At 33.5% G+C, this 22,183-nt stretch overlaps 9 protein-coding genes across 10 annotated transcripts; 5 read left to right on the top strand and 4 right to left on the bottom strand.

The window, feature by feature from the left end:
* The first annotated feature begins 4,048 nt into the window (after positions 1–4,048).
* LOC105210623 (probable U3 small nucleolar RNA-associated protein 11) lies at positions 4,049–5,095 on the top strand. The gene is made up of 2 exons (XM_011181701.3): positions 4,049–4,718; positions 4,777–5,095. The coding sequence occupies exons 1-2, from the start codon at positions 4,146–4,148 to the stop codon at positions 4,984–4,986; spliced, it is 783 nt and encodes a 260-aa protein (XP_011180003.2). The 5' UTR covers positions 4,049–4,145; the 3' UTR covers positions 4,987–5,095.
* Positions 5,096–5,219: 124 nt separating this feature from the next.
* On the top strand, positions 5,220–9,020 carry LOC105210622 (RNA cytidine acetyltransferase). Its single transcript, XM_011181700.3, has 11 exons — positions 5,220–5,541; positions 5,603–6,050; positions 6,111–6,274; positions 6,332–6,821; positions 6,880–7,401; positions 7,475–7,574; positions 7,634–7,829; positions 7,888–8,111; positions 8,174–8,346; positions 8,416–8,804; positions 8,872–9,020. Exons 1-11 carry the CDS (start codon positions 5,339–5,341, stop codon positions 8,984–8,986), a joined length of 3,024 nt encoding a protein of 1,007 aa, XP_011180002.2. The 5' UTR covers positions 5,220–5,338; the 3' UTR covers positions 8,987–9,020.
* Positions 9,021–9,056: 36 nt separating this feature from the next.
* On the bottom strand, positions 9,057–9,906 carry LOC105210624 (NADH dehydrogenase [ubiquinone] 1 beta subcomplex subunit 7). Of its 2 annotated transcripts, XR_851646.3 has the most exons (3): positions 9,766–9,906; positions 9,259–9,704; positions 9,057–9,189 (listed from the first exon to the last, which is right to left on the bottom strand). XR_851646.3 is itself a non-coding variant. In XM_011181702.3 (2 exons), the coding sequence occupies exon 2, from the start codon at positions 9,678–9,680 to the stop codon at positions 9,324–9,326; it is 357 nt and encodes a 118-aa protein (XP_011180004.1). In that variant the 5' UTR covers positions 9,681–9,704; positions 9,766–9,906; the 3' UTR covers positions 9,057–9,323. The 2 variants fall into 2 exon arrangements, 1 of the variants encoding a protein (XP_011180004.1); XM_011181702.3 differs by having other exon boundaries at positions 9,057–9,704.
* A 106-nt stretch (positions 9,907–10,012) lies between these two features.
* On the top strand, positions 10,013–11,330 carry LOC105210625 (lymphokine-activated killer T-cell-originated protein kinase). The gene is made up of 3 exons (XM_011181703.3): positions 10,013–10,327; positions 10,390–10,748; positions 10,813–11,330. Exons 1-3 carry the CDS (start codon positions 10,065–10,067, stop codon positions 11,211–11,213), a joined length of 1,023 nt encoding a protein of 340 aa, XP_011180005.2. The 5' UTR covers positions 10,013–10,064; the 3' UTR covers positions 11,214–11,330.
* Positions 11,331–11,443: 113 nt separating this feature from the next.
* Positions 11,444–13,878, top strand: LOC105210627 (uncharacterized). Its single transcript, XM_054231790.1, has 7 exons — positions 11,444–11,765; positions 11,827–12,033; positions 12,113–12,278; positions 12,394–13,033; positions 13,093–13,312; positions 13,371–13,483; positions 13,636–13,878. Exons 1-7 carry the CDS (start codon positions 11,644–11,646, stop codon positions 13,746–13,748), a joined length of 1,581 nt encoding a protein of 526 aa, XP_054087765.1. The 5' UTR covers positions 11,444–11,643; the 3' UTR covers positions 13,749–13,878.
* Positions 13,879–14,426: 548 nt separating this feature from the next.
* LOC105210628 (partitioning defective protein 6) lies at positions 14,427–18,608 on the bottom strand. The gene is made up of 5 exons (XM_011181705.3): positions 18,361–18,608; positions 17,324–17,552; positions 17,036–17,261; positions 16,764–16,932; positions 14,427–16,703 (listed from the first exon to the last, which is right to left on the bottom strand). Exons 1-5 carry the CDS (start codon positions 18,424–18,426, stop codon positions 16,335–16,337), a joined length of 1,059 nt encoding a protein of 352 aa, XP_011180007.2. The 5' UTR covers positions 18,427–18,608; the 3' UTR covers positions 14,427–16,334.
* Positions 18,609–18,932: 324 nt separating this feature from the next.
* Positions 18,933–20,141, top strand: LOC105210629 (U1 small nuclear ribonucleoprotein A). Its single transcript, XM_011181706.3, has 2 exons — positions 18,933–19,397; positions 19,471–20,141. The coding sequence occupies exons 1-2, from the start codon at positions 19,045–19,047 to the stop codon at positions 19,766–19,768; spliced, it is 651 nt and encodes a 216-aa protein (XP_011180008.1). The 5' UTR covers positions 18,933–19,044; the 3' UTR covers positions 19,769–20,141.
* A 44-nt stretch (positions 20,142–20,185) lies between these two features.
* LOC105210631 (thioredoxin-2) lies at positions 20,186–20,798 on the bottom strand. Its single transcript, XM_011181709.3, has one exon. It carries the CDS (start codon positions 20,653–20,655, stop codon positions 20,251–20,253), a length of 405 nt encoding a protein of 134 aa, XP_011180011.1. The 5' UTR covers positions 20,656–20,798; the 3' UTR covers positions 20,186–20,250.
* LOC105210630 (uncharacterized) lies at positions 20,795–21,942 on the bottom strand. The gene has a single exon (XM_054232297.1). It carries the CDS (start codon positions 21,690–21,692, stop codon positions 20,925–20,927), a length of 768 nt encoding a protein of 255 aa, XP_054088272.1. The 5' UTR covers positions 21,693–21,942; the 3' UTR covers positions 20,795–20,924.
* Positions 21,943–22,183: the final 241 nt, after the last annotated feature.

Here is a 22,183-nt window from a genome sequence, read left to right as displayed (position 1 = left end):
CTATAGACAATACAACTACAAAAAGAGATATAACACTTTTCAAAGGATACACTGATATAGCCTAAAACTATACCCAACTAAGGAAAATGCTTAAGGGAGGGGTATGGGTTTTCACTTTCGAAAAATCGATTTTTTTTGTTTTATCTTATTCTTTAACATTTCAAGAATATGTCCCCAAAATTTTAATCCGATCTAAGCAATATTTTTGAAGTTATTGTTGAATTAGTCTCGGGGCCTTTAACGCTCTAATTCTAACAGCTACGGCTTTAAACGCGTTTTTCTCAAAACTACTTTTTTGAAGTCCGTATTCACTGCCATTTGAAAACTACTCGACCGATTCATTTCAAACTTGGTATACATTTTCTTCACATAAAATACCTCCCCCTTACGTTTAGTAAATTTTTTTTTAACATTAAGGGTGTTTCCCACCCTGAAAATGGCGGAAATTTTAGTCGAAAATAACGGTTCACACTTAGATAGATGGCCGCCAAAAATTTTTAAATAAAAAAAATAATAATCAGAGAACGTTGGGGGGAAGATTTGTTTATAATTTAACTAAATTTTTATGGTTTTTGATTTTCGGATAATTTCCGGCCGAGTTACAGTGAACACCGCAAATTGTCTTTTTTTTCCAAAACGTCCTAGGGGAAGCTCTCTCACGGGCTAATGGTTTAATATTTTTGCATGAACAGAACATAGTCAAGACTATGATCAATAATGTATAGAAGGTTTGAATAAAATTGCTTAATCGATATTTGAGATAAAAAATCACAAAAAAGTGTTTTTTTTTGCGCTGAAACCCAGACCCCTCCCTTAAATAAAGCTCTTTGGATGTAATTTCAGAAATAAAAAGGAAAATCAAATCTAGTGTGACAAAGAGAAAATCTGAAAAAAATAGTACAAACATATAGTAGGAAATGGCATTTATTCCAACCACAAAAAAAATAAATCATATATTTGGTAAAAATCGTATTCCTAATGGTAGATATGATGAGAGTACAACTTAAGTTCATCCTTAGTAATAGGTGTGTACTTTTAGTCAAAAACATTAGAATGTATTAATTATAAATAAGCAATATTAAATAAATTATTTTAATATAAATTAACAAAATTAAAATTTCTTTGACTTTAATGTGTACATACCTTTCTTTCTTCTTTTTTAATTATAAAGACGCGCAACCTGCAAAATCAGATAAGAAAGAATTTTTACAATTTATAATATAAAGATGCAACAGAGCACTACTAATATTTAACGAAACCTTTTTCTACCTTTAAAAGCCTTAAAAAACTAGTTTTAAGAAAAATAAATAAATACATCTACTAAATTTTCTAATATCGTAAAGTATTGAATTTAAATTCCTGCGTAAATTAAAGAGGGGCTGAAAATAAGGGTATTTTCACAATTTTTTTAACAAAAGGTATTTCATGTAATCAATTTAGTATATTGAAGATACATATTTAAAAATAATTTTGTGAAATTTTTATCTAAAAATTCCTCAAACGTTGGTACCTCAAGACGTGTCCAACAAAATGCCCTTGCCTTGGAAATCATAACTCATTATTGGTTCATTATACCAACAATATTTCGATAGTACATGAATAAACCTAGTTAATGAACGAAGGAAAAATGTTTATACTAAAATTGTTATTTTTGACAGATTTTTAACAAAAAAAACTCTCTTTCTTGGTTAAATTTCCATCGTATATTAACACGAAAACAAAAGTTTTGATGTAAATTATGAATTTTATATTCTATCTGACGTGCCTTGTTGGGCGGAACTTCCAAAGTGTATATTTTTTTTTAAATTTACTCGCATTAATTTACACTTTTTGGAATAATATTTTTCACAATTCAGCAATTTAATAAGACAAAAAAAAAATTCCTAAATTTTACATATGTTAAACCCGCCTAACCCTTTAAGATCTTAAATACTACATTATCGACAATTCGATTCTAGTACTTTCACACTGTATTATCGACACTTAGCAAGCATGTATTGCAAAGGAAAGGAAATGTATGCAGTGTGACAGGTATCAACTAAGCATTTCCGCAAACAGAGATTTTACCAGTATTAAATTCCGGTATTAAATGAGCTATTTCAATTTATTTGAATTAATTATACACATGTTTATGTAAACAAATTAAAACTAAAACTAATCAAATATCTACATATATGTACATACCTTTCAAACAGCTACAAAATTCAGTGTCAAACTTCTTCCAGTGATTCACCATTAATGTCTTTGCACATGAAAGTACGTACAGTTTTTTGCAAAAATTATAATTATATTCACTTCAATTGAATTTTGATTACACCGTTTTATATTTAACCATTCAATACTTTGTCAATGTTCCGATATTTATTCACGCTTGGACATGCGCATTTTGTTAACTGCACATACGAGTTTTGTTCAATTTTCAGTTATTCGCGATTCACAATAGACAGAACAGAAGAAAATAACGAATGGAAGTCCACGGAATAATCACAGCAACAATACACGACCGCATTTCCCATAGGAAATAAGAATTAAAACGCGCGAGAATCTTTTACAATTTACAATTTTTGACATTTCCTTGCTTTTCGTCGTTCACAAACGTACAACCACAAGTGCACTCTGATTTATAGTTATTTTTGATTTCACATCTTCCATTTTTCTCTTCACGTGTCCGGTTATTTGGTTATGCATGTAATTTCTCACATTCACAAACACACAAACAAAAATACATTCCATTTTTTCAGTACATCTTCATTTCTTCAATTTCATATTTTATATTTGTATAAATGGCTATTTGGTTATGCGCATTTTAATTTTGGAATTTATATCAGATATTTTTAACGATTATCGCAGCCATCGGCAGTTATATGCGTATATTTCACACTTAGCACTGATCAAATTGTATTCCACAATACATATGTATTTGTAGTAAAACACCAAATATGCTGAAGAAATCTTGTCCATCATCAAGTAGAGGGCCAATACTGGCCAGGATATACTATTTAAGTCAAGCTGAAGCTGCGGCGGTTGTAATGCACATTTTCCTTCATCATAATTGCAACCGGAAGCTTTGCTATGTTTTGTGAGTGGCCCACTACAATCTTCATTTGCACATTGAATTCCCTTTGAACAATGTAATACTTCACGAATTTTCTTTGACATTTTACATTAAAAATACTTTAAGCACCGATTTAATAACTTTAATAGCACTACCGTACAATTTAACAATTAAAACGCGACGTTTTACTAAAACCGCGACGAATTACTAAAAAGACGCGTAGAATTCTCCCACACAAATGCGAAAACTGTCATTTCAAACGGTAAAAATGCGCCATTATTGCATTGCATTCTACTACATTATAATTTTTGACATTTCCTTGCACTTCGTCGTTCACAAACGTACAAACACAAGTGCACTCTGATTTACAGTTATTTTTGGTTTCACATCTTCCCTTTTTCTCTTCACGTGTGTATGTCCGGTTATTTGGTTATGCTGGAAATTCACAAGCACACAAACAGAAATACATTCCATTTTTTAGTACATCTTCATTTTTTCAATTTCTCATTTAATATTTGTATGCATGCTTATTTGGTTATGCGCATTTTAATTTTGGAATTTATATCAGATATTTTTAAGGCCAATACTGGCCAGCTTATACTATTTAAGTCATTGATGAAGCTGCGGCGGTTGTAATGCACATACATTTACTTTCATCATAATTGCAACCGGAAGCTTTGCAATGTTTTCTGAGTGGCCCACTACAATCTTCATTTGCACATTGAATTCCTTTTGAACAATATAATACTTCGCGACATTTCTTTGATATTTTACATTAGAACTACTTTAAGCATCGATTTAATAACTTTAATAGCACTACCGTACAATTTAACAATTAAAACGCGACGTTTTACTAAAACCGCGACGAATTACTAAAAAGACGCGTAGTTTTTCTCCCACACAAATGCGAAATCTGTCATTTCAAACGGTAAAAATGTGCCATTATTGAATTTCATTCTACTACATTTACTGCTTTGACATTTCTCTGACATTTCAATAACATCTCTCTTCCACATGTGTTTTCGTATTTTACAAGTGCTTGGATTGTGATTCTAATATTTATTTTTGTATTTTAAATTAAATAATCACAATGTCCTCTTGGAAAAAAGCATCCAAGAGCAACCAAAAGGTGCATCGCGAGCGACACCAGCCAGAGGCACGCAAACATCTTGGTTTGTTGGAAAAGAAAAAAGACTACAAGAAACGCGCAAACAATGAGCACTACAAGGAACGCACATTAAAGTTGCTACACAAGCGGGCGCTGAATAAGAATCCCGATGAATTCTATCATCATATGATTAACTCAAAGCTTGCAGATGGTGTGCATCAGGAGAAGGAAAAAGAACCCGATGAACATAGCAAAGTGCAGAAAGCGCTGATGGAAACACAAGATACACAATACGTGACTATGAAGCGTACAATGGAAACGAAAAAAATACAGCGACTCCAATCACAACTGCATATGATTGATTTTGCCAACACAGTGACGAATAAGCATACATTCTTTGACGAGAACAAGGATGGAGAAATTGTTGCACAGGATCTGAGCAAAATGGAATTGGCACAGCGGCTTGAGACACATCCAAGTTTATTGGAGCGTAAAACGAATCGTCCACGCATACAGGATTTGGACAACATGAAATTACCTGAACTTACGCCACAGGTTAGTAAAAAATAATGTCACATGTAATCAGCAGTATTAATATTAATATATTTTACAGGAAATAAGAAAAGCTAATTCTTTGAAAAAGCAGTCATATCAGGAGCTCACCAAACGTATTGAGCGTGAAAAGGAATTGGCGGTGGCACAGCAGAAGCTACAAATACAGCGTGTGCTGAAGCAGGCGCGTTTACTGAAACCCAAAAAAATTAGGAAAGGCACTAAGGATGCGCCACCAGTGTATCAGTTTAAATACGAACGAAAGAAGTAAATTTAAAGGCTTATACTAGTTACTGCAATGTATATAATGTTATGCATAAAATAAAAATATTTTATATTAAATAAATTTAATTTGTATTTTACCGCATGAATGAAAATCAGCTGTTTTGTTTATATAGTGTTGCCGTATAATTATTAGATATACGCATATTTCATATCAAAATCTGGTAATCTGTCATTGCCGCTGAGCAAAACAACGACTGCGGTAAACACACGTATCAAAACAAACACGGTAGACTGTCACATTTCAAGACAACGCACGTGTGTTCGTTCGGCATTGCTTTTATTGTACAAAAGTTTATATTTTCAAATATAATTTAAAGCTAAACTAAACTCTTGCAAAAATGGTTAAAAAGAAGATTGACAATCGCATACGCGTTATGATCGAAAATGGCGTCAAGTTGGGCCATCGTACAATGTTTATCATAATCGGTGATAAAGGACGTGATCAAGTGCCGATACTCTATGATATTTTAACGAAATCTACTGTGAAAGCACGTCCCACAGTGCTATGGTGTTACAAAAACAAAGATGATGCTATTTCTAAGTAAGTTTGTGCATAATACATATATAAATTCGAAGACGTGTGCTCATTCTTTTCTATTTAGCCATGGACGTAAGCGCGCTAAAAAGATTGCGGCTGGCAAAATTGATGTTAACGATGCGGATATGTTCGATACATTTCGTGTGTCCACTACAATACATGGACGCTACTATTCGGAGACACATGCGGTCTTGGGTCGCACTTATGGCGTATGTGTATTACAGGATTTTGAAGCGCTTACACCCAATTTACTGGCGCGCACAGTGGAAACAGTTGAAGGAGGCGGTATGATTATATTGCTGCTGAAAACGCTGCAATCGCTGAAGCAGTTGTACACAATGAGCATGGATGTGCATAAACGTTTTCGCACCGAAGCACATCAAACTGTCACTTGTCGTTTCAATGAACGCTTAATACTCTCGTTAGCTGATTGTAAACGTTGTCTGGTTGTAAATGATGACTTGACAGTCCTACCGTTGAGTTCGAAAACCATCAATGTGGATCCCGTCAATGTAATATAACAATTACCGTTTGTTTATTTATTTTGATTAACTTATTTAATTCAATTGTAGCCCGCTGATATTGGCAAATCGGAAAACACTGAAATGTTGCAAGATTTGAAGGAAAGTTTACGTGATACTCCACCCGCTGGACCGCTGGTAAATCAATGTCGTACATACGACCAAGCACGTGCTGTGGCACAGTTCATCGAAGCTTTGGCCGAGAAGCAATTGAAGTAAGTAAATTAAGCTATTTTCGTTTACAAAACCTTAATTTAAACACTTTCACGTAGGCCACCCACCACGCTGACTGCCGCCAGAGGTCGTGGTAAGTCCGCTGCTATGGGTCTCTCTATTGCCGCTGCAGTAGCATTCGGTTACGTTAACGTGTACGTAACATCGCCGCATCCGGAGAATTTGATTACTTTGTTCGAATTCGTGCTGAAGGGTTTCGACGCGCTGGAATATCAAGAGCACGCAGATTACACCATTATACGTTCCACAAATCCGGATTACAAGAAAGCGATTATACGCATAAATATTACACGTTCCAATCGCCAGACCATACAGTACATCGCACCCACCGACACACATCTTTTAAACGCAGCTGATCTTTTGGTGATTGACGAAGCTGCTGCCATACCGCTGCCTTTGGTAAAGAAGATGATGGGCCCCTATTTGATATTCATGGCATCAACCATTAACGGTTATGAGGGCACCGGACGTTCGCTGAGCTTAAAATTGATGTCACAATTACAGAAGGATAATAATGCACCGCCACCAGTGTGTTCAAAATAAAAATCGAACACAACGCAAAACTAATATTTTCGTAATTTTTCAGATTAAACTCGAGGAATCCATTCGTTATAGCGAGGGCGATGATATCGAAGCATGGTTGATCAATTTGTTATGTCTGGATGCCACAACCGTGCCCAATATTAGTTCGGGTTGTCCCACACCTGATGTGTGCGAACTCTATTACATCGATCGCGATGCATTGTTCTCTTATCATAAGGCCGCAGAGTCTTTTCTGCATCGACTGGTCTCCATCTATGTAGCTTCACATTATAAAAACAGTCCTAATGATCTACAAATGATGAGTGATGCGCCGGCGCATCATCTATTCTGTCTACTCGGACCCATTCAACGCAAGGATCAGCTGCCTGAGATACTTGTTGTAGTGCAAGTAGCATTGGAGGGTGAAATTTCTTCACAAACCATAACTGATTCCTTGGGACGCGGCAAGAAGGCTAGCGGCGATCTGATACCATGGAATGTTTCGGAACAGTTCGGTGATCGAGATTTCCCCAAATTATCTGGCGTACGTGTGGTACGAATCGCGACACATCCCAACTATCAAAGGGTAAGCTGTTTTCTATTTTAGTAGAAAATTATATTTTAAACGTTTTTATTTTTATTTTTTTTTTAATGTACAGATGGGTTACGGCAAACGTGCAATAAAACTGCTGCGTGATTATTATCAGCGTAAATTTACGGATTTAAGTGAAAATCCACAAGATGCGCAAAATGCTAATGGTGAGTCACATTAAAAAAAATAAAATATTTCTACAAAAAATTTCTACAAAATTTTAAAGGCATCGAAGAAGTTGAAGAAGAGCAATTGGGTCTGCTGAAAGAGCAAATACGCCCACGTCGTAAAATCCCCACCTTACTGAAACGCTTGAGTGAACGCGTGCCGGAACATATCGATTACCTGGGCACATCTTATGGTTTAACACAAGAGCTGCTCAAATTTTGGAAAAACTTGGGTTTCGTGCCAGTTTATGTTAGGTAATTTCTACATTTAAATGAATTTAAGCATTTAAAAAAAACGTTTACTCTCACACAGTCAAAAAGCCAACGATCTTACTGGCGAGCATTCTTGCATTATGCTGCACACACTGGATAAATCTGGTGCAACACAAGAGAAGAAATGCGCCGAATGGTTGAGTCTGTACTTCAATGACTTTAGACGGCGCATCATTAAGCTTTTGAGCAAAACTTTCCGTGAATTCACTACAAGTCTAGCACTATCCATTATAGATAACAAGTGGGCAAAGCTGGAACACAAAGGTAATTGCAACAATGCAGTTTATAACCAAATTTTCTACTACAAAAAAATTGTCATATTACAGCACTCGATAAACACACGCTTGATGTTTACTTCCTGCCACATGATATTGAACGCTTGGAGGCGTATTCGCGCAATCAAATCGAATATCGTTTGATATTGGATTTGGTGAGTGACATCAGTTACTTGTATTTCCAAGGCAAACTGCAAGAACTGCAAATAGACACTTTACAAAAGGTGAGAGAAAAGCAACTACTGTTTATAAACAAAATCACAACGTTTAAAGTCACTCGTTACTTTTAATAGGCCATACTACTCGCAATTGGCGTGCAGGGCAAAACAGTGGACGCTATAGCTGCAGAGTTGAATATGCCCGGCAATCAGATTTTGGCTAAATTCTACGATATGCTGAAAAAGACTTCCAAATATCTGCTCGCTGTTATCGAAGGTCACATCGAGAGCAACATGAAGAGCGCGACACAGTTGAATCGCGGCGAAGATTTTGTGCCAGTATCGCTGTCACTCAATGATGAATTGGAAGAAACCGCACAACAGTTGTCGAAGAAGCAGAAGGAGGAACTGAAAAAGCTCAAAATGGAAAGCTTAAAAGAATTCGCCATTAAAGGCACGGATGAGGACTGGTCGAAGGCATTGACAAATAATGATGGCAAAACGAAGCTTATATCCGTTAAAAGGTAGAGATTTTACAAAATTATTGCAACAATATTGTTAATAATAAAAATTACTTTTTTGCTACTATAGCGGTATCAAACGTTTGGAAGATCCCGTAGAGACAAGTGAGCCTAAAGAGCAACCGAAAAAGAAGAAAATCAAATTTAGCAAAAAGACTAAAGCCTCGATGAAGTCCCTAATTTAACACACTTTTGTTTATAGCAAAGTAGTAATGAATTTTACTACACGAACTTTTAAGAATAAAAAAAAATATATACCTTAACTTTCGTCGTTTATTTAGTTCCGCTTTATTTATAGAATATATTTTCATTGACTATTTGCTTGAAAATTGTATGTGACACTGTGCAATTATTTTATAGCGGTCCATGCAGTTTAGTGACAGCAGAACTATAAAAAGAAAACCATTACAAATTATATTTTAACGAACTGTATTCCACTGTATATACGCATATATACCCGAAATCGTCAACTGCAACCACATTTGTTTAATAAAATTGGTTTAAGCATTTAATATCCTAATTCTAAGCATTCTGTTTCTCGATCTGCTTTTGACGTTCGAGCAATCTTCGCTCCCGTTCAAATTCCTTCATACGCAACACGTAGTCCTCGTATTCGCATGTCAGATAGTCATGTTTCTCATGATGACATTTATATACAAACGGGAAGGTATCGGCACGGCAAGCACGATATTTGAGCAACTTGTGTGCACAGTAGTCGCGATCTTCAAGTGGCAGTTTTGCAGATTCCATCTCTTCGACTGTCGCAATCATGACACGCTCCTTGCGCGATTCGAAACCCAACATTGGGTCGAATGAGGGCACACAATCTGGACCGGGCGTCACATCCGGCTTAATGGCACGTGCATAAGCATTACCCATACTGTCGTTTTGGTGGTCGCCTTACTGTTATATGAATAAAATTAATATATTTGCACCAATTTGAAATATTTTATAAACAAATTACGTAAATACAATAGCTCGCCGATTTCTTTCTTGCTTGCAGGCTGCAAAGAACGTCAAATTTGACAGTTGATGGGATGCTTAAATGTAATAGATTGGTAATAGTGGTGCCAGCTCAAAACGTTAATAATTGTGTGTATCTTAAAAATATGGCAACGCAACACAAATCAAATGGCGGCGGCAATATTTTAACAAACTTCAAAATTAAAACCAACAGAAGTTAAAGAACAAAAGTTAAATTGAACTTTTATTTCAAGAATAAATATTATTTTGTTTAATTTTTGAGTTGTTTAACAAAAAAATATGAATACGCCACGTCGGGAGACACGTAGCATGCACTTGCAAAACGTGCAAAAGTTTAGTACACCTTTGCGCATACCGCCATCGCCATTTATGAAGAATCTTGGATATGGAACTGGTGTAAATGTTTATAAATTGGAACGTTCACCTAAACACGGTGAAATGCGTTCACCTTGGGCTGTGAAGCGGGTCTCTCAAAGAACACGTAATAATGAACACGCTACGCTATTCAATTCGAGGATTCATGAAGAAGCAGAAATTTTAAGGTATTCCGTTACGATTGCCCATAAAATTTAACATCTTTACATTAAAACATAAATCTTTGCAGAAAACTATCACATCCTAATATTGTAGGATTTCGTGGTATAATTAAAAACTCAGATGGCGTTGAGACATTAGCACTGGAATGCTGTAAAACTTCACTTGGTACTATATTAGAAGATCGTAATGAGGATGAGTTGGGACCTTTACCAGCCAAGCATACACTACAAATGATTAGAGATATAACTAGTGCGTTAGATTATTTACACACGCAAGCTAAGTTATTACATGGTGACCTGAAATCGTTTAATGTATTGGTGAAAGGCGATTTCGAAATATGTAAACTATGCGATTTTGGTGTAAGCTTACCAATGGACGAACATGGTTTGATTGATTTCACGAAAAATCCACATTTACGTTATGTTGGTAAGCATAATATAATTTGTTATTGCAATATACTCTAATCATTGCACCTACTTTGTACTTACAGGTACAAATCTTTGGTCTGCGCCCGAAATAATGGATGAACTGGAAATCATCGATTGTAAAGCAGATATTTTTAGCTTTGGCTTAATAATATACGAAACAATTGCATTAGTGCCACCACATACATTAGATATAGGCGATAACGCCGATGAAAGCATTAGTATGGAATTAGAAAAGGCGGAACTTTGCGAGGCTGCATGTGGTACGCGCCCACCACTACCGCAAACATTTCAATTAACCGATGAATACAATATAATTATGGAGATATTTTATTGTTGTACAAACGAAGTTGCAGAAGATAGACCTACAGCAAGTACAATATGTGCCATGTTGCAAAATGTGAATATTACTGACAAGGAAAACCAGCAAGGCAATGCGTTAAATGAGGAAACCATTGACAAATAATTCAAAAATAACGATGGAATTATTGATAATAAGTCATAATGAAGAAATATGAATTAAATTGAAATGAAGAATATGAATTTAAATGGTGATAGAATTCGTTAATTTATAATATAATATCCAAAAATTATTTTTATGTTGACGAAAATGAATACTTTATTTTTCTGTTTTCAATAAATCAAATCTCAATTTAATTCGTATATGTGCTTATTTACCTATGGTAGTGGGGGTCTCAAATACGATCTAATCAATAAGTTGTATCTTCGAAAACACAAGTTAACTGGCGCTAACAAGTTACTAACAACGTTAGCTAAACGCCCACTTTTAACGGCATAAAATGCTAGCCTATAAAATATAAAAGGTACAATGCTGAAACTTTCATAAATCAGAAAGTTTTGATCGTAAAATAATCCAAAAATATTGTTGGAGCAGAATGCTAAAAGTAGTAAGCGTATTTTGTCTTGCTTTCAAAGCGACAATTATGGAATATTTGAAAAACACCAGCCTTAGCGGATTCCATTTACTACATTTTATAAGCCACAGGAAATATCAAAGGTAAATTAAAGAAAGATATTTAAAAAAATAATTTATAAACATTTTCCCTCGCACAAATTAGAATATTTTGGTCCTGCTTCCTTATGGCTGGCATTATCAGCGCTTTGTATGTAACATTTGTAAGCGTACGAAATATTTTGGAACAACCGACTGTAACCACCTTGGAGTCCAATCAATATAGCATTGAGAAAGTACCATTTTCTGCAGTGGCTGTGTGCAGTGTCAACAAATTTAGTCGCAGCGCGGTAAATGCTTTTGTAGAGGAACTGTAAGTTGAGCACTAGCAACATTTAAATTGTTAAAATATAATATTAATACTTATTTAAACTCAAATGCAATCATTTAAGACGCAACAAATCCGGTTTCCAAATATCACAACAACTACTATTGCAGAAAATGAAATTATTCGGTGGCCTGTTTGATACTGGCTCAGTGGACTTCAAAGAAGCTGCGTCCTTTCAACGCGAATTTTTAGACAAATATAACATCAAAATTAAGGACACTTTAGTGAAGGCAGGGGAAATTAGTTAATATATTTATTTGTTAAACAATCCCATACTTATTTATTAAATAATCCAACAGCTAACGCCCAGGTGTGAGGATTTGATACTAAAGTGTCGTTGGGTAGGTGAGATACAAGAATGCAGTCAACTTATTGAAAAACACTTCACGGCGAGTGGTTTCTGTTGTACCTTCAATTATATCAGAAACTCCAAAAAGAGAACGTAAGACATACGTAATTGATTTTTGTTTCTTTTTAATTTACAACAACTATTTATTTATTCCACAAAGTACCGATGGTCTCAAGTATATAGAAGGTATCGGTGTTGAACAAGGGCTCACGTTACTTTTAAACACCTCCAAAGCAGATTACTTCTTTACGGATCGCAGTTTTGCCGGTTTTACTATGCAATTTTTCAATTTCGGTGATTTCCCCGACAGTTCGATTGGTGGCACAGTGCAAGAAGCGTTTATACCACGAGGTGGCGCGATTGATTTACGTTTGAGTGTCTTCTCGCAAACGGCGACCAGCGAGATGAGATTGTACGATGTCAAGCGTAGACTTTGTTTTCTCTTTGGCGAAAATGTCGATAGTGAAGATGAAAATTACAGCACCGATAAATGTATGACACGTTGTAAGGCGCATGGCATGTTACGCCTTTGTGGTTGCGTACCGTATTATATACCATCGGATTTTCTCGGACGTAGTGAAAATAATTTCACCTACTGTACACTGGCACATTTAGAATGTTTGTATCGGAATCGAGGTGGGCGTTAAACAAAGCAATAATTGTAATTTTTTTAATAAATTATTATTTTTTTACAGTTACTCTCAACACATACAGCCTGCTCGAACATCGTACTGTGTCAAATCGTTCACTGCAATGTGCACATTGTTTGCCATTGTGTAATTTTAATTTTTACAATTTTCGTAGACTAACGAACTTACTAAGAGATGTCTATCAAAGACCAGAGAATGTAGCATTTATTAAGTTAATTGGAAGGCAAGGAAGTGACGACAAATTTAATTATACTTATGATTCGTTGTAAGTTGATTTGATAGAATCACTTATACGATTTTTTATATATAATTATTGTTTTTAGAATCACTTTGATAAAAGAAACGGAAGATCTGAGTATTGTGAAAATCTATTTTGATTCTTTGTACGCGGTACTATTTTCAAAACGCTCACTCTACACTTGGTATGAAATATTATGTAAGTATTTAAAAAACACGATTTACGTTAGAGAATAATTGAAAGGAACGAACATTTTTTATAAACAATTATTTTCTAGTTTGCAAAATGATATATTTTTGTTTTAATAATGATTTAAATTAATATTATTTTATTTTTATTTTTTTTTATAGCAAACATTGGTGGAGTTATTGGCATATTTATGGGATGCTCACTCGTTAGTGCATTTGAGGTTATCTACTTTTTCATCATAAAGTTGATAAATAAAATGAGAAAATATTATTAAATAGAAAAAAAGGGAGAAAAAATGAATAATCAACCGAAAGCTTTAACAGCTGTAAATTAAAAGAAAAAAATAAATACGAAATTAAAAAAAAAATTCTTATTATAAAAACAAATATTAAAAATTTAATTTAAAAAAAATTAAATGAAAAAATTATATAAAAATAAATAAATTTAAAAAATAAAAATAAATTTAAACAAATGAATTTAAAAAATATAAATAAATTTAAAAATATTAAAAAAAAAATTTTAAATATATATAAATTAAAAAAAAATATAAAATAAAATAAAATAAGTATAATAATTATTTATGAGTAGTAAAAAACAGTTTATAAATAATCAACGGAAAGCTTGCTAGCTGTAAATTAAATTAAAAAAAAATTAATTAAGAAAAGAACAAAATAGAAAAATAATAAATTAAATGAAAAAAAGATATAAAAAAATTGAAATAATGAAAAAATATTTAAAAAAAAATATTAAAAAAAAATATTGAAAAAAAATATATTTAAAAAAAATATTAAAAAAAAATAAAAAATTAATTAATATAAAAATAAAAATCTGATATAGTATAAAATATGTATAATAATTATTTATGTATATTAAAACCCACAACACGAAAATAATAACCAACACAAATTTCAAATTTTAAAATTTAAGTTTTTTTTTTAATAAAACACCAGCGTCAAGTCAATATTTGTTGCCACCACGGGGCTTTATTAAACAAAAAAAAAAATACAATTCCACTTGCCGCTTAAATGCATTTTGTAGAACTATATTCTATATAGTTGTGTATTTATGTATGTATAAAATGTGTTTGTATTTCATAAGGAATATTTTTTTTGTTTTCGTTTAACCATTATTCGACTTTCGACAATTTTTAAGCGCAAAATTTTAAATAAATATTTCTAAAATGTGTGTCTTACGAAATTTGCATAATTTTTCATTTTATCTAACAAGGTAAATTGTTTTTCTTGCGGTAAAAAACATTAACTATGAAGGCATAAATCGACAAGTCTTTTGAGTGGTTTGCTATTTACGCTAAAATATTTGACAACTGCAATAGTTCGGTATGCAATAGATTTGGGTAAGTTTAAAAAGTCGTATTTGTATGTATGTATGTACGTATGTAACTAACTACTAGTGGACGAGCATAAAATAGGACTGAACTGTCTTAGTTGTTATATACTGGTATGTTTGTGTATATATTTATATAGGACGTATAGTATATTGTGTATAAGTACTTTAGTTTACTAATAGACTATAAGACACATGCAAATTGATGTTTTACGCTTAGTACGTTTTTTGTTTTTTTCTTTTCTATTTTTTTTTTTTTTTTGAATACACTAGTTGCTAATTATGTTAGCTAATTTGAAGGCCATTGAGTTTTTAATATTTTTGAATTAAAAAAATTTGATTTGATTTTACACATAAATGTATTTCTAAAAACTTGAGAATTTTTTTTATTTATAGATTTTAAGATTGAGCAAAGTTTTTTTTTAATGGAAGTATCTTACAAAACAACTCACGCACAGAATAAACCGACTTTTGGTTACTTTAAAACTCGTTTGATGTACTATAGTACCGATTAGCATATTTTCACTATATTTCACTTCTTAAAATTGTAAAAAAAAGTAGTATTATTTTTAACCTTCTTTTGTGACCATTTTTCACACATCACAATTGATCGTTTACATGTAAATTGAGTATAGGCTTCAAATTAGCAGTGACGTTAAATTAATTTGTATTTTTTTTTTTTGTTTTGCCTTCCTAAATTGGTTACATTTTATGTATTAAACCACTTCAAGTAACTTGTTTTTTTTTCGAAATTTAATGGAACAGCAACAAAATTGGAATTTCGTGTAACTCATCAAAACTCATACATACAGTGCAAACAAAAAAGTTTTTGCACAAATTACATAAAAACACAAAATTCTTGTTTTTTTTTCTTGGAATGTGAGAATGTCCGTGTAGCTGCATTGTTAACACTGTCGGAATAGATACGAGCATTTAATTTTTACCAAAAAACACATTGTACGCGTAACAGACAATTTAACACTAAATTTAACTGTATGTAAGTAAATGTGTATATGAAAATAAGCAGGACGACCACTACAATAAAACATGATTAAAAATTATTAACAATGCATACGCAGATATGTAAATATGTAAATGTGTATATGTACCTAATAATACAGTATGTTCAGTTAAAATGCGTTGACGTACATGTATGTATGTATATAATTTGTAAACAATAAATTTGGAGAAACAATACCGACGTAAACGTCAAACGCATTCATAACACAACACTTTACACATTAATTTATAATTAAATAAAGTACTATTTAAGTATGTAGAAATAAAATTTAACGTGAAGCATATGAAAATTTGTGTGTATGTGTATATGTGTCTTTTTGTTATGCCTAAGATTGCTTAGATTTTTATAGACTCGGAAATTTTTGCAAAATATTTAGTTTTTTTTTGTTTGCATTTCCGCTTTGTTCGAACTGAAGCTAACGCTTGTCCTTTGCCATAACAACTTTGTCTTTTTGCGTCATTCTTTTTTCTTTTTTTAATTACTTTACTTTGCGATTCAAAGATGTAGTACACCGTCTTTGGACTCACCACCACCGCCGCCGACAATTGTTGAAGCTGTTGATGCCGTTTGGTGATGTTGCGACGTAATTATCAGTGCCGGTGAAGGTACCGTCGATTGTTGTTGTGGCTGCGCAGCAACATTGTTGTGATCATCCAGTGTTACGCCGGTCAAATCGACGATTTCATCTTGCTCATCCTGTTCATTTTCATCCGATGTATTAGTTTGATTGGTATGATGTGAACCGCTCGATAATTGACTGTTGCGTGAGAATGAACCGCGACGTGGTGAGGTAAGTGTACGCTGATTTGCCGGTTTCACCGTAATTATTAGATTAGAACTATTTGCCACCATCATGTCGGTGACCTAAAGCATAGGTTTTTAAAATTTACTGCCAGTTGAAATTCAATAGAAATTAAAACATACCTGATCCAGTGTTTTACCAGCCACTTCAATGCCATTCACTTCTATAACCTCATCGTTGACGGCCAAAAGTCCAGTGCTCTCAGCAAGACCACCAGGCACGAGTCGCGATATGAAAATGCCAGGTTGTTTCTCTAAACCGTTTGCAGTTACGCGCACAGACGTACCATCTCTGTGTGTTTTAAATGTGTGATAATAGTATTTCGATAGTCACAGCGCGATATGCAACGCTTGTGCAAGTACCACGATCCATTAAAAAAAAATTAATAACTTACCTTATGTAAAATCCCAATGGCTTATCGCTACCATACTTCAGTAAACGCACACGACGATGTGTCTCTGGTACAATATCAACATCAATTATAGCCGATACTTGACGGAAATCATGCGGTATCGATATTGTTGGTAGTTTTGTTTTCACAGGAGTTTGTCCCAGTATACTGCTGATTAGATTATTACGTGGTTTCATTGTGCCAAAACCGGGGAACTCTTCCAAATCATCTGGAGCCAGACGAAACATTTAATAAAATATATGTAAAAAGCAAATAACTTTGTGTACTTACCTTTACGTTGGACAATGATGCGCAACAAAGGTCTGGCAATTTTCAACGCTCTACCAAAGTTGTCATCATTATTAATTGGCAACAGATCGTTATCACGTGGGTCAATGTATAAAATAATGAATTGTATTGTGTGCAGTCTATGCAATTTCTCAATAAGCGCTGAGAAATCTTCAAAATTTTGCAAGTCGCCATGCCGTTTAAAGCTCCAGCGACGGAATTCGGCATCAAACTAACAAAGTAATAATATACATACAAGTATGTATGTTTTATGAGTATCTTTAAAGAATTTTCGAGCAGTATAAAAGTTGGAAAAAAGCAACAAAAATGCGTGTATAAAAAAACAATGTTGGGGTATAGCCCTTTAAGGAATTCGTGGAATGCGCACAATGAATAAATTAATTAGTAATGTAAATTAACGAAACACTCCCTCAACAAACGCAGTTACACGCCTAATATGTAGCACATACTATGGTAATGGATTCTATATTGTCGGTACAAGTGCATTAATGAAAATGGCTTTACACAATCGAGGTCACGTTTAACATGCTATTGTGCACCCATTTTGGCTATAGGCACAAGGCCTATAAATACATTTTCAATTTGCGGCTTTAATGTTCATAAGAATAATTTGAAATAAATATCGAACTACACCCATAAGTGTGTGGACGCCTGTTGCGTCTTCGTAAAGGCAATCATAGATAATAGTAAACGTCATGCGTATGCAGTGTATTTACAGATATGTAATGTCAAGCATAATTGAGGCATGTTGCAACGTACCTAGCCGCGCTCGCTTAGTTAATAGGCATTTATGGGATTAGCGACGGTAGCGGTATGAAAGTTGGCAATGGGTCTATTATGAATCACCTACGATACCATGTCTGCTCAACCAATGTCAATAACCAAATATCTCTACTTTTTATATAATCGGAATTCTCCAACTAAGTTAATTATTTAATTAATATGCTATAATTAATATTTCCAATCTTCATTGACTGTAGATAGTAATTATTTTCTTTTCATGCATTTCACTGGTTCACCTTTGATTTCACTTCGATTAAATTTGTTTCTCCGGTCGCCATTGAATGTGATTTATTTTTCGACATTTTGTTGTTTTATAGCATTAAAATGCCAATACACCAATTTAAAACTTTTGTAAAATTTTCTTATTTATTGTTTTTTCACTCAATTTTTTACAAAACTAACAGAAAATCTAAAATTGGTTAAAAATTATAAAAGAAAGAACGAAAAGCAAAGTAATTGAACAACAAAAAATAAAAAGATTGCAGTGATGCATATACACACATACTTGAACGCAAATTAAAATAAATTGTACAAGATTTTTTGGCTACTATTGTGAATGCGTTGCGGGTAAAAGCGCAGGATGGAAATATTTTAGTTTTCCGGTAGTCAAATCATGTTCATGCATTTACAACATTTGAAAATATAGTTTCTTAGTTATAAACTAAAAATAGTTCATTATTCGAGATGATATATTAAAATAATATATTTTCAATTCAATAACCTTATTTTTCAGAGAAAGTGTCATATTTTTACCCAAAATTTTATTATAACAAGCAACACTGTTTTCTGTTAATACACAAACACTAACATAAAACGCTACCGCTAACAAAAGAGAACGTCAAAATTAGGATTTTTAGTTTTTCGTATTAGCAACGTTTTCCACAATTTGTTTAATAATTTCTAATTAAACTTTTATAAAAATGGATGTTCGTCCAAATCAAACTATTTATATTAATAATCTTAATGAAAAGATTAAGAAGGAAGAACTGAAGAAGTCACTGTACGCCATTTTCTCACAATTTGGACAAATTCTAGATATAGTGGCGCTAAAAACGCTCAAAATGCGTGGTCAGGCATTTGTGATTTTTAAAGAAATCGGAAGTGCGTCGAATGCGCTACGAACTATGCAAGGATTTCCATTTTACGACAAACCAATGCGCATAGCTTATTCTAAGACCGACAGTGACATTGTGGCGAAAATAAAGGGTACATTCAAAGAGCGTCCAAAGAAGGTTAAACCACCAAAGCCGGCACAAGCTACTGAGGATAAAAAGTGAGTAGACGTACTATTTTCTTGATAGAAAAATTATTTATGATATATATGAATGTTTGTTTTCATTTTGCAGGGATAAGAAGAAGAAGGCTTCAAATGCTGAAAACACGAATCCTAATACACAAACTGAACAGCCACCTAATCAAATTCTTTTCCTCACCAATTTGCCGGAGGAAACAAATGAAATGATGCTTTCTATGTTATTCAATCAATTCCCTGGCTTCAAAGAGGTGCGTTTGGTGCCAAATCGTCATGATATTGCGTTCGTTGAATTTGCTACCGAATTGCAAAGTAACGCTGCCAAAGAAGCGCTGCAAGGTTTCAAAATAACACCTTCACATGCTATGAAAATCACATTTGCCAAAAAGTGAAAAACCAATCACAGGCTTGAGGGTTACTTCACGATCTATATATTTAAATTTAGTTTAGCACTAGTGTTCATAATGGCTACTCGCACACATAGGGCGCGACTATGTGTATTAATTTTGCTAATACTTGGAATTTGAACATAATGGAATATAATAGATGTGAACAAAACATAACTCTGCTAATGAATTGTTTTAAATTTACTTTTCCTCAATAGTACTTTTAATTTATATTCCAATATACTTCTATAAATTATATAATTTAATATATGCGCAATGGCGTGTGAGTGTAAATCTTTGATTAACCTGAATTTATATAGTACATTGAAATGTACCATATTTCTGCTGGCAATAAAGTGCAGAGGAATGTATAAACAAATATGTATGTATGTTTAACTACTCAAATAAAATTTCTGTGGTAAGTAATTTAATTTAAAACATCATAAGTATATTGATTTCAGGAAAACAAATCTAATATGATTAAATCCTTAGTCAAGAACTGGCTCTTCCTCCACTATTTGTTCGGTTTCAACAATTTCTGGCATATTCTCGACCGGTATCGGTTCACCTACATACTTTTCCATATTCTTGACAAGTTTCTCGGAGTTACCGCCTACGAATACATCAATAACATGATTATCCTTGATAAAAACGAATGTTGGCATGCTAGTGACATTGTATTCGAGCGCAATATCTTCACAATCATCCACATTGACCTTCAACACAATCGCCTTTTCCGCATATTGCGTGGCCAACTCTTCTAGTTTTGGACTTATTATCTTGCATGGTCCACACCAGTTTGCAAAAAAGTCAATGACCACCAACTGGCCGGAGCTTACGGCTTCCTCGAGCTTCTTGTCGAGGTCTTCTTTATTTTGTATAATATACACCATGATTTCGAGGCGTGAAACGTAGTACTGTCAAATTGAATTATTTTTCACACAATTTTTGTTTGAAGTAATGAGAAGACAGAAATTTTTTTATTATTTTCAATATTTTCAGGCCTTTAACAGTAAAATCTCAACAGTGTGGTTGAGAATTGAAAGAGCAATTTTTATTTTCTTTCAGCAAAGTGTAGTTTGGTCAAAGAAAATTTGAATTACATGAAATGTACAACATTATTATTATCAACGACGATTTAAACAAAATTATGCCCCTACGTTTATGTTGGCGTACTTTGTGCTGTATGTGTTATCCTTGGTTGTGATGAACCAGCTGTTGTTGTGCCATTATCGCCATTTGATGGGTCTCCTAAATGCTTTTGTATAACGCTCATTAACTTCGCTTCATTGCTTCCAGCAAAATTTTCCAATACTTGACTGTCCTTTAACAATATAAATGAAGGCATCATACTGACATTGTTATCTATAGCCACTTGTTCGCATTCGTCTATGTTAACCTTCGCTATGATCAATTTTCCACTATATGTTGTGGCAAGTTCGATGAGTTTACTATTGATTAACATACAAGCGCCACACCAGGGCGCATAAAACTCAAGCAATAGAAATTTATTTCCAACGTCTTTCAAGAGATTATCGTAGGTAGCAACTTCGGTAATTGTTATTAATTCATTTACGTTTACGCTAGGCGGGGTAACTGTGGGTACTGGTGCTGGTACTGGTCCTGGTTGCATAGAAGTGGGTAGATTTATGTTAGGTGCATTTGCTGGTGACCGATTTCCAGGGGTTGTTGCTGGTGTCCGATTTGCAGGGGTCGTTGCCGGTGTCCGATTTGCAGAGGTTGCAGGTGGAGCTGCTGCCGTTGATGGAGCTGGTGCCGTAGTAGTGGGCGTTTGTCCAGCAGACATTTCAATTTTATTTATTTTCAACTCAAAAGATAATTGATAATAAAATCTACGCAATTTTAAAATTTTATTTCGATAATTTTTAAATAAATAAATATGCCAATACATAAATGAATGTACATACATATGAACGTATATGACAGAGAGACTCTAGTTTTATTCATGATTGAAATGAAATATTTTAATGGGCCCTTGTTCAAAACCGGGGTCATAATATATGTACATATGTATGGAAGCTCCTCTATATTTGCTAAATATACCAGTAAGTGGAGTAGGTAAATTCAACATAAACAAATGTTGTAGCACATTATTGTTATTGTTATTAAAATCCAATTTTTTTAGAAAAATGTTTTTAAAGGGTTATGTTGCAAAAACAACTAAATTAAACTTTTAAAATTGTACCGGTAGATCCATAATAGCTTTGAGGTACATGCAAACAAGTCTTTTTTTCAACTACAGTTGAACTTCTGTAACTCGAACTTCTATAGTCTTCCATAACTCGAACTCTTGAATTGACAATATAAATCAAATTTCATACAAATCACCTTCCGTAACTCGGAGTATTTCTAACTCGAAGTTTTTTTTTGATGTGAATTGTGGTGATTCGAATTAGGGAA

The sequence above is a fragment of the Zeugodacus cucurbitae genome, chromosome 5 (assembly GCF_028554725.1).
Source record: "Zeugodacus cucurbitae isolate PBARC_wt_2022May chromosome 5, idZeuCucr1.2, whole genome shotgun sequence".
NCBI lineage: Eukaryota > Metazoa > Arthropoda > Insecta > Diptera > Tephritidae > Zeugodacus > Zeugodacus cucurbitae.
The sequence above is the reverse complement of the archived record's forward strand: the minus strand, read 5'-3'. Positions and strand labels throughout refer to the sequence as shown.